Source organism: Podarcis melisellensis (genome assembly GCF_964234715.1).
Source record: "Podarcis melisellensis genome assembly, chromosome: 12".
Classification (NCBI taxonomy): Eukaryota; Metazoa; Chordata; class Lepidosauria; order Squamata; family Lacertidae; genus Podarcis; species Podarcis melisellensis.
The window spans coordinates 22522873-22535124 of record NC_138544.1 but is presented as its reverse complement, the minus strand read 5'-3'; the positions used below and the strand labels follow the sequence as shown (position 1 = coordinate 22535124).

The window sequence follows — 12252 nt, the reverse complement described above, 5'->3', positions numbered from 1 at the left end:
AGCAAGTCCTAGGCTCTGTGGTTTAACCCACAGCGCCACCCGCGTCCCATTGTTCACCCATAGTACTCGCTTACAAATTAGCCTCCATACACCCACACTTCCATTTGGTCTTTTAGTCATAATCCTTTTCCTCTGCAAGTTGAGAGGCACTATAGTGCAGGACTCTATGAGGCAGCGGCCATCTAGCTGCACACTGCTTTCCTTATATGCTTTCACAAGTGTCTGTTTCATCATAAGGTGGCCTAAGCAAACAAGTGAAAGGAGAAAGCAGGTCCTATATTAATTAATTAATTAATTAATTAATTAATTAATTAATTAATTATTAATGCTTTTATACTGTCTCTCACATCAGTCTAGAGGTGGTGTATTAGATATAAAAAACCTACATCAATAAAACTTTATACAGCATAATAAATAAAAACAGGTGGCTAAACTGTTTCAGAAAAAAATACCTTAGAAAGACATATATTTTTATTAACATGGTAATATAAACTTGATATTCTTTTTCATTCTTTAGGATTTGAAGAGGTGCTCAGGCTATAGGAAGGAGCTTTTGGAAGGTCATCTTGCCTTACAGGACCACTAGTAAAACAAATCTAAAAAGCTCTGTTGGGCTCACAGAACGACTTCTATGATACTTTGGGCCATGGGCTCTATTTACAGCCTGCTTGATCATTTAGTCGCATGAAAGACTGTAATAGTATATATATATATTTTAAGCATTCCATTTATTCCATAGTTCTGGCAGTTAAAAAAAAGGCACTTCCTATATTAGCTACTGCAAGTGATGTAAAAAAATAAATAAATTAAGGGAACAACTCTCTTCACAAGAAACGGCTCACTGAGGACTGATCAAGCTCAGTAGCTATGGAACATTAACTGATAATTGGAAAATAAAACCCGAAAGTAAGTGATGGAATGGAGTATCCTGAAGGTGGGGATGGCTGGAACCCCTGAACAGTTTCAGTACTGTTAGAAGGTGAAGATACACAGCAACATTTTGTTGCAGGTTCCTCTTAGATGGGATGTATTGTTTTTGTACCAGTGGTACTATATTGAATGCTGATATTTATATATTTACACAATTCTTCTGAACTGCTTTGTGGTTCCTTACAGGGAATCAGATTGTAAATTCCAAAGTAATAAGGGTCTGGTCCAGCCTTTTGGGGGTCATGTATCTACGTATGGAAGGAACCTCATAGGACACAGACACAAAAAAGGCCAAAAGGTCCCTTGCAGATTGCAACTGCCTCACTTAGGGGTCTTTTTACAGTAGCTGCCATATGCTACCCTGATGCAAGGGAGGAGGGAAGAGTCCACCTGTAATTTCCCCTTTAGAACAGTGCTAAGGCCTTGTGCAGAAAAGCCTAGGGATGAACTGGAAAAGAAGAGAAAAGAAAGAACACTTGATAGTTTCAAAAATCTGGTGGTTGTAGAAAAATGGATTAGCATCAATTCAATGTCCTCTATATAAAAAAAATAAAAAACAAACAAACTGGAAAAAGCCCATTTTTAAATGGTTTCAGGAATTTCAGTCCAAATGCTTTTTTTTGGGCCAACCTCAGCATCTCAGATCATTGGGAATGGAGCATTTGAGGCAACAGAGTCTATCAAAGAATCAAGTGTGAATAATTGTTTGCATGATTTGGCTCTCAGGTAGTACCCACAGGTGTGCTGGAGACTTCTGCATGATTCCTGCAAGTCAGCTAACGCACACAAAATCTTTAAAGGCTTATTCACAAAGACTTCACAGACTTTTGCAGTTGGAATGTTACCAGATGCATACAAATTTGCCCTGGAAAGGTGGGCTGACTTTAAAATACAATCTACTGGAAGGCCTGGTTATTGATAACCATAATTTGCTTAATTTACCTTTTTGTGGTTCTGCACGTCTCTCAACTAATTAGGATAAATTGGTGGTTTTATTACAAATTTATTTCATTTACTTTTTTACCTTCCCAAGTATTCTCTACTTCCTACTTACTTAATAGATTTTGCTTTAGAGTAAATCTCCACATAGTTATCTATATGAAAATCAAAGTTTTGTTCTAAACATTCCCCTGAACCTTTGTGTTAATTAAGTTTATGGGACTCTAATACACATCAAAAATAATTTACGAGCTCATGTGACATAGTTAAAGGCAAAATAAAATAAAATAAAATGCAGAGAATTTTTGTAAAAAATAAATTTTCTTTTAATACATTTCCCCTTATTTTAGAAATCCATAAAATATGTCAGTAGTGAATGTATAGTTTTACTCAATACACTACATGTGACAGAAGGTGGAGCTCCATACTTACCTTGGCCACTTGGTTTTATGCAATGCAATCTACACTTCTGTGTTTTAAAAGAGGCATAGCAGGAGGAAGAACATCCCAAAAACCAAAATGTGCTTTAAAGTTGTTGCTTTCTTATATATTATAAACAACTTCAAACAACTTCCAAGCAAAATGATTTTTTAATTTTTTATTTCAATTAGAAATATATTGCATTAAATATATATAGGCTATATGTATAATGTAATGCATACTCACAGGCATCTCTAATGTATAGCAGCATGGCTAAGAAAACATAGTCAACTAGATTGAGAGAGATGCTGTCAGCAAATAAAGCATCCCAGATGACAAGAAGGTCCTGGAGGGGAAATTCTCGCCCAAATAGAAGCCTTACCCATCGCCTGCAAATAAAGTCAACAAAACATCAAAAGTTGAACCAAAAAGATCAGGAATTAATAGTTTACAGGGAAATCCAACACACAGTAACTTATGATTAATATTAATATAGATATGTTTACGATGTTCTACATTATATCTTAACCTGGTTATAGAAGGAAGTGTGTGAAAGACTTTTAAAACTCTAGCTCTCTAATGTTGTTTAGCAGATATGCTTTATTAGAAAAGCTTTGTCCCAGTTTACCTATCATTTCAGCTTTATAAGCAAATGAAAGAAGCAGCTGCAATAACAACTCCAAAAAAGTCAGCGGATGAGATCAGCTGTAACAGCTTTCAGTGGAATTGAGCAGACTTCAATGGAGAGCACCTTCCTTCTGATTTAAAAGAACTTAAACGTCTGAACTGAACCCATAATCTTAAAATGGCATTAAGAGAAACCACTGGGCACTTAAGATTATAAATTTTACTTTAAGGATTTAGTTGCAACTGCCATCTGGTTAAACAACACTAGGTGCAAGATGGAGTAATTTTCAACGAGGGTTTATTTTGTTGTGTGCATATTAGGAGTTATAAACACTTCATGAAGAATACAGAAAAAAGACAATAATGTGTATTTTAAACGTATCTCACAGTAGCTTTCCTTTGGTTCCCTATGAATATCTACTTCTGAAATCTGAATAGGTGCTACAATAGGGGAAGCAGGGGAAACATGGAGCAAAGCTAATTTTGCACAATTAATTCTAACAACATTATGTGCAAGGTGTTTTACCCAATAGTGGGAAATTACCCCTCAGTGACAAGCCTACAGGAAACTATTACCTTTCAGTGTCGCAAACATTACTCAGACTCTGCAGGAAGCCTATCGCTTTAAGTAGCACTTGCGCCTTCCCTTAACCCCCCACCCACCCACCTTTCACATTTCACAAACTGTTAGGAGTCATAACTCAGCAATGCTTGAAGCATTTGAGCTGACATTATTCACAAACGACCTCATGCAATTCAGGACAGAGGATGGATAAAACTAATACACTTAAAGGCGAAAAATACACCATGGCGTAATGGGATTTGTTATTAGTCTTTTATCAGAAATCTCCTTTTCTTCATTACCACTTCATTATGCAGTGTTAATCGTTTGTAAATGTAGGATTCTACTGCTCAAACCAAAATCAGCTTCCCCGCTTTCTTCTTCTATTCTGCTTTTAGAAATTCTCTTGGGAATATTAAGTCTTAGTCCCCAGAGGTATTCTGTTTTCACAGATGCAGACAGCTGACGAACTGGACTGCTTTAGTAACCATAATGCTGCCATTAATGATCTGAACCTCTGTGTCTCAATGGGTGTAAGCAATTCACACAACTGAAAATGGATGTATACTAACTGCTATCTGTTCTTTTCCAGCAACATTTCCCTTGTAGCAGCCATAAACCAAGGACCCTATTGTCTCTGAACTATGTTACCATATGGCTTGACTTCAGCAAGTTTGCCTTCATAAAAAGGGATGCTTTAAGGAATTAAGTTCTAAGTTGGAGTGTTTTCTTACTAATTAACACTCTCTTATTGCTCTTTCAAATATTTAGAGACAATCTAAGTTTCACTTAATGATACTGTTGGACAAGAGGAGCCCCTTTCTTTTCAGATGGCTGTCTATAGTTTAATTATAGCCGTGTCCTGTTAATTTCAGCCTCACATCTGCTACACCTGCAGACTACTATGCTCACAACGGTGTACCCTTTTATCACATTCGGTAATACAATAATCTGTATTTTACCACACCAACGTAGCAATTGCAACCAACTGCAAATACAGAAGGGAGTTTTTAAAGCAATAATAAATATAAGAGTTACTACAATCTCCTTGCTGAAATGCATAACCCCATGTTCTACACATGATTTCTATGTAATTAAACCATAATCCCCAAACAATCTGTAATTACTACCCACAGACAGTGGTTTAATAATGACCTGCAACACAGAGAAACAAATGCTCTGGAAACTTTAAACTACAAGAGTGACATATTTTTAAAATCAAATTTAAACTTTAAAAGGAAATAATTTTTATTAAGAGTTCCTGGGAACAACATCTTCCTGGAACCTCAGAGAGATGCTTCCCGTCAGGGTAGACAGACAATGCTGGACTCAAAGGACCAATGATTTGACTCAGTATAAGGAACTAAACCTCTGCATAGGTTATTTTTCGGTGGTGGAGGGGGGAACCTAATGAGTCATGCATTGCCTTATCTGCGTAAACTATTTCTATTCTGACTGAGAATAACAAGCATTCCAGATACAGCTTGCTGTTTTCTGTACTACATCCATAATCTTTTTCAAGAACGGTCCCACAAAAAGCTGAAGGCTCTTGAGGTTTCAAAGGCAGAGACGACTGTCCTTTAGGGTCTTAGCCCTCCATAAAGGGGCATGTCTGGGAAATCAAGTGGGGCTGATGTCTTGACCTGAGATTCAAGGTATTCTGAACCTGCTCTTAACATGCCTTTCTCCCACAATACATCTCCCTCGTTCCCTTAAACATTTTAAGCCAACCACAACCACTTCCACATTCCTCAATTGACTTTCCTTTGCAAATTTAATGGACTCTGCAAGGTAAGAACACACTGCTAACATAGGCAGTACAGTAACAGCAAAGAGACTCTGCACAACAGGTTTCCATCATCAGCTTCCATGTCATTCACAAGCACAGACTCTACACCAATTGTTGATCTATTTGCATTCTGGAAAAGTCTACTACCAATATAGGTGAGGTCTTCCATGCTAGTGACACCAGATACCTGCTAAGCACACGTTCATTTTTTGCGGGGAGAGCAGGAAACAAACCTTTATCTAAAATGTTCTTCCAATTTGGACTGGGGTCCTGTGCTGTTTTCCTTCTGAAAATGCCCCTGAGCTTTGCTTTCCTCCCCATAAGATAAACAACACTTGGGGAGTGGGAAAAAGCAGCCAGGAGGGAGAATACACATTCATTCAAATGTTTAGTCTTCAGTGGAACCAGGCATACAATGTCCTTGTTTTTGTGATGCCCAACACCAGCTCGTTTCCATATTCTTCATTTATGTATGATCTAATCTATTTTTAATATTGACTTCCCCCCAACACATCCCACGTGCACTTGTTACAGTTCAAAGTATCTATTCCAAATTGTGTAAATAATAATAATATTCTGTAAAAAACATCACCAGAAAAATAAAAATAGCATGCAGTAGAGAAACCTTCACTTCCAATGCTTACACAAAATAAATACATGAAATTACTAAGAACTCAAATTCTATTACAGAAAGCTAACTCACAAGTACTGAGATAGATTAAAGGAGGATAGGTCTAACAATAGCTAATTAAGACATGCTAGTTAAATGGAACCCCTTTCTTTGGGAATAGTCTACACTTAAATGCCAGTTGATGGGGGGGGACACAAAAGCATGGGGAGAGTAGGCTTACTAGAAAAAAGTGTGATTGGCCACTGTGGAAAACAGGGTGGTGAATGAGAGGTTTTATTTATTTATAATAAAATAAAAATGTGTATCCTACTCTTCCTCCCAAAGGAGCCCAGGACAGCAAACACATCAGTGATAAAACAATGCAATTCTTGGCCTGATCTAGCCGAGCTCTTATGTATATCACGTAAATAGTACAGATGGTTTATACTGCCTACAATTTAGGCTTCACGCACCCATATTTTGCCTTTCTCCCTCTCTTTTTCTCTCCAGTCCTCTTCCACTGCATTTGAACTGGTGTCATTGTTATATAAATGTTTAATAAGAATTTGTTTACAAGTTGAAATTAATGACCCAGAATGCCCAGTGGAAGGAACAGATTCATCAGCGATGCCAATTTGGAAATAAATTCTACTGCCATTCGCAGATCCCACTAACTAGCTTTGAAAGAATACAATGAAGCTGTATCTATGGAATGTGGAGTGTGGGCAGAGGATGTCATGTGAAAGGTTGGTGCCCGGGTGAGTTTATGGAATGGATGAAATAACCGGGAGGAGTCTTCAGTGATTGGCACAGAAACAAGGAACTGTGTGAAATGATAGGATACGTGGAATGCCAATTGTTTTGTGAGAGAAAAATGTAATTGAGAGGAGAAATACAAACCATGGGAAGCACAATTATTTCACCCGTAGCTGACACCCTACATTTAACTCAGTATCGCTTCCTGTTACTGTCTGCACCTATATATGTATAATATAGCCCTCCTACCCCGGCTGAGCTTTGTCCAACCTGACATATGCTTCTACCTTACCATCTCACATCCAACTCTCACTCCCCAAGCAACAGTATATACATACATACATACATACATTTTTGTCCATGCATATCCTCTAAATGCAACACTTACCTCTCAGTTTTGCTACTGATTTTTTAAGTATGTTTTAGCTTTACTGTGATAGTCATATCTGGGCTTTACTTTGATGGTGGCTGAAATTTGTATATTGTCCTTCATCTGAATATCCCAGGGTGGTTCACAACATTTATACATTCTTAAACATTTATATTGTGCTTTTCATTATACAATAAATTCAAAGTGACTTACATACAAATTTAAGACAAAGCTCCAAAGCCCAACACCTAAGAAACAAAACTGCACAAATCGTAAGTGATAAAACCGTATTTGGGAGGGAGTGTTCATATAACTAGTTTTAATTCATGGTTTGTTTTAGTATTACTATAAAACACTTTAAGAGGTCGCCTGGACCCCACCCAAGAATCAACATCTCTGTGTGTGTGTGTTTCAAATATACTTTCCACGCTTACCTGTCTTGCATTCTTTAACTCCAACTGTTTATTCTGTAGCTGAAAATACAGCATGCACCTATGCTGTCCCCCAGTATGTTCCAAATACATGATCCCCCCCAAATCTTTGATTACTGCAGTGCTGTCCATTTACACACATCACCCATTTTCAGTCTTCTTCTCCAAGAACAGCCCCACACTGTTTGGTTGTGTACCATAATACACTTCCTAAAATGTCTGGTTGATGCCTACCTTCTCCCCCCCACCCAGCCTTTATTTATCAGCTTTGTAATATAATAACTAACCATTTCCATGCTTCTTGGGGTCTTAACTCCTCTCATCAATCCCAGTTTTTCCAATAATTCCACAGGTCCTTTTTTCGATCCATTGTGTGCCAATTCCAAAATCTGATTTTCCTTTACACCTGATAACACACTCTTAAGAATTATCTAGCTGCAAACGTCCTGCTCTCACTCAAATAATTAAAACATGCAATCTTACCTTGATACTGTAGTAGGTATGCAAAATAGATACATTAAAAAAGCTGCAACAGTCTTGTTTTGGTAATCAAGCTTTTTTTCTAGTCTCCCTCCCTAAACCCAATGTGCCTTTTCTTGATTCTCTCTTTTCAGTTTCCTTGTCCCATGTTTGCTATTATTTTCGACAGAAGCACCAAGAAGGGTGAGTTTAGTGGAGGGGAAAAAGAAACCTTTCTATCACTCTTTCTTCAAGCTCTTCATAGGAATGGGTATACTCCTCACCTAACCAGATTTAGCAGTGATTTGGGAAAGGGTCATAGCTTAGTGGGACAACATCTGCTTTACATACAAAAAAGTCCCAATTTCAATCAATGGTATCTCAAGGTAGGGCTAGGAGAGACTCCCATCTGAAATCCTAGAGAGCCACTGCTGACAATTTATGGACCAATAGTTTAACTCAGTATAAGTCAGCTTCTTGTGCACCTAAATCAGCTCCGATTGATAAGGAAAATTGTATTGAATAGTTATGGTTTTAACAGAGAATGTAAGATGTTTCAGCTATAGATTTGCCTCTGCAGATCATTATATCCTAATCAAGGATGGAGCCTGCTTTTTGATTGTTGGGAGAAGGGGAAAATTTTATCTGCCACCCCAATATTTTACCCGTTTCTCTCTTCATTTTCTATCATACAAATTAACGCCTGCCATTCACTTCAATAGGGAAAAGTAAAACAGCCTGCACTTGAGTACATCACTATGGTGGGAGCACAACCTGTTCATTAACTATTAAGTGCCCAAACCAGGTTTTCACAGCTGGAGCAATGTTCCTCCTTCCTTTCGTGAAGGCAGAATGCAGGAGCTAGTAATGTTTCCAAAAACCTATTTCCAAAATCCTGAAGGAGTCATGTTCAGAAAAGGAGCAGAAATGAAGTTAGTTTTTCAGTCTTGGAGGGATCAATCCTGTAAATTTTGGCTGGTCTGGAGGAACAGGGCCCAGCCCAGAAAAGCTCTTGCCCTTTTCCCAGGAAGGCGCAGGGACACATAAACCACTCTGCTGCTTGGTCTTGATGCCTATTGCAAACAGTTCTGTGCTTATAGCGTATGGACCAAGAGGGCTGGTCTTGACAGCTCTACTGCTTGGGAATAGGCACAGAGAATGAAGGAAGCTGCATAAAGGACCAGTATTCTTGATGTTCTGCCTTGTTCTCACATTCCCAGCTATACATGATGGGCCTTTCCTGTGGACCCACAACATTCACTATGAGAAGGATTATTTCCAGTCCAGCACAACTATTTTATTAAGCTCCAGTTGAGCCCTGTAGATGAACAGCTGGTGAACTTCAATCAAAACCAGGTTAAGACTTGGGTAGTTCAGGCCACTTTATAATGAAGCACAGAACATTTCAAAAGATATTTGTTCTGCAAATTTGCAACTGAGGAAAAGCTAACATTTCAGAAAGAAGAAATAGGAGAGATTTATGTCATCACAGTATTTCATCTTATGCCTATGGTAAGCTCTAAAACTAAATTAAGCTGCCCTTCAAAGGCCATAGACAGCAGTCCATTTCAATCCATTAGTTTGGCTAAATGCCTTCATACATTCATGAAGAGAGTCATTATCATCAATCTTCCAGTTATACCGACCAGTTGACTAATTGTTTATGCATGTACCCAGGAAATACTGGGTGTTTTCTCACTGCTAACACAGTTCCAGAGAGAGCTCAGTAAACAGCTAGTCCAGTCTGAAATGTACAAAGATGATGATTTAAATACTCTGATAAGCAAAAAGTGCTAAATTGCAGCTTTATTTACTTCCCTAGGTCAGAGGTAAAGAATAATTTTGGGCTTCTTGAAATCTCATAGTACACCTTTTTGAGATGTAGTTTTTGGCAGCGCTAAAAATAGGTTGGGTGAGGATTTTAAATTTGTAAGGAAGAAATTAGAGAACCTTAAAACAGTCTTTTATATAGACGGTATTACAATGTGCTAATTTAACTACACAATTTTGTGCATTTGAAGTTATTCCTATTACTTTTTTAACAGGGCAAAGGAGGGTTATACTAGAAGTACTTTTATTTTTTACAAAGAAACACAGTTTACCCACCACACACACACACTTTCTTACTTTTCTAAAGTAGATTGCCTATAGCTAGTAGAGATTGGGGGTGCACCTTAGTTGGGCATTTGACATTTTTGGGCAGGAAAATATGGTATCATTTAGTCATTTAGTTACTTACATATTCCTATAGAAACCCTGCTGGCACTAAAGAGTTTGGATGATAAACAGCTAATTCATTAACTACAGTATTTGCTGGAAAATATGCATTAAATAATGCAGTACAGAAATTGTGGTTCTTCTAAGTCCCTGTCTGGAGAGGGAAAGGGGGAGAGAGAGAGAGACATGCAGAGGCAAGCAATGTCTATGCTGCTTCTAATTATTCCAATTATCACGGCACACTATGAAAACTTGATTAATAACACTGAAGATATTGTTGTGGCAATTAGCCATATGGTTGTGGGACTTTATTCTGTCACGATTTAGCCATTAGCATCTACTTATGTTTGTCAGAACAGTGCATCCGTGACAAGTTGAAGTTCCGCTCACCTTGCTGATTCCCTTGTGAGCAACACTAGAGAACTGTTTATTCCTGGGAGCCCTTTACCAGAGTAAATTTTTCATGTGGCATCAGGTCTGACTGGGGACAAATGTCAAGTAGCTTATGCGACGACCCATCAAGCCTGGCTCTTTCTGCAAAGGTACTTACTAAATTGCTTGTCAAGGCAGACTTCTTTCAAAAAATGATTTGACCAGGAAAATTAGTGTCAAGTGACTTGTACTGAATGTTTTGAATGGATAGTAATTCAAACAATATGCACTTTTCATTATTTAGACGTAATGAAATGTTCCATTGTGATTTTATACAACTATGTAGCATGCATTACAGTACACGTGAAATGCATACCTACAAGCCCTGGGACTGAGGGCCAAGGCCACCATCACTTCTGACCAGCACAAGTTCGCATGCGTGTTTCTTTTCAATGCAAGTCAGCATATATCAGTGTTTGAATGTATATTCTCTCTCTCTCTCTCTCTCTCTCTCTCTCTCTCTCTCTCTCTCTCTGCGTTTGTGTGTGTATGACAGAGAGAGAGAGAGAGGGAGAGAGAGAGGGAGAGAGAGAGGGAGGGAGAGATGAATCCATGTGGATAGCTGACCTTCAGGAAGTTTAGGTGAGTCAAGCAAATATTCTGCTGACCTATATGAATCCACTGGTGCAATAACATCGGAAGCATTATGTGAGTAGGCTATGGAAATGGTCAGGAACAAAATACATTTCAGTTATTAGGGGAGAGAAGGAATTGGGAATGCCAGGATTTAAACTGTAGAAATTTCAAATCACTTTAAAGTTCAATAGCTGACTAGCATCTAAGAGAAGAACAACCTGCCTATCTGGTAGTTAGGGTATGTCTTAGGAATTGGCCCCAACTTCCCTGTTTGCTTGATTGAAATTTTATATTCTGTATGGTCTTATTAACAAACCGACTTCTTTGGTTGAAATAATCTGGTGTGTCCTGATGGATAGATCCTGAACTGCTGCATTTAACCACACCTGGTTGCCCTGTTGATTTTAGCCAGGGTACTGCACAGGTGTACATCAACCCTGGGGAATTGGTTGGGAAATGGCAGAGGGGTGACTTAAGATTCCACACAAGTTTTTCCACCAACCAGATACTACTATGAGTCAGAGAATCATAGAATTGTAGAGTTGGAAGGGACCCTGAGGATCATCTAGTCCAACCCCTTCAATGCAGGAATATGAAGCTGTCCCATACGGGGTCTCCCTGGTGACTCTTCTGAGGATCCCAGAGATGTCACAGACTGTGAAAGCAGTGGTTCCAGCTGAGATTGCCTGTCCCACCCCAAAGTGTTGTTACAGAACAACTTGGAAACATTTTGACCTGAGAGGAGGTGAGAGAAGACAGAACAGCTAACGGCTTCCAAGGAAACTGTCAGGAACAGTAACGCCTACAGCATGGTCAGAATTCAGCAAGAAGTACATGACAGAATTTATTGTTCCTGATCTCTTACCGCTCCCAGCTTGCCTCTGTGCTGTTATTGTTATTCCGTTGGATGCTCTGCTCTATGCAACAGACATTTCTGTTGTAGGATAGGCCATTTTACACCTTGCAAAAAACGATGCATGAAGTGAAACTAATAAAAAATGTATTTCCACTTTTGCAGGAGTTTCTGCACAGGCATAACTGTGAGAGCTACTACAGTGTCTGCCCATTACAGCACTGAACAAACTCCCATGCAAGTATTTGCAGAACAGCACTAGCATCTATTTTTCCCACTAA

The 12252-nt window shown here is 38.6% G+C and overlaps 1 protein-coding gene across 9 annotated transcripts in view; it reads right to left on the bottom strand.

Annotated features, from left to right (window-relative positions):
* TBC1D5 (TBC1 domain family member 5) overlaps positions 1 to 12252 on the bottom strand; it is a 264700-nt gene that overhangs the window by 57790 nt on the left and 194658 nt on the right. For all 9 annotated transcript variants that reach the window (XM_081883202.1, XM_081883203.1, XM_081883200.1 and 6 more), the window contains one exon: positions 2536 to 2678. In XM_081883202.1, coding sequence (XP_081739328.1) covers positions 2536 to 2678 — 143 coding nt within the window. The remainder of the gene's footprint in view (positions 1 to 2535; positions 2679 to 12252) is intronic.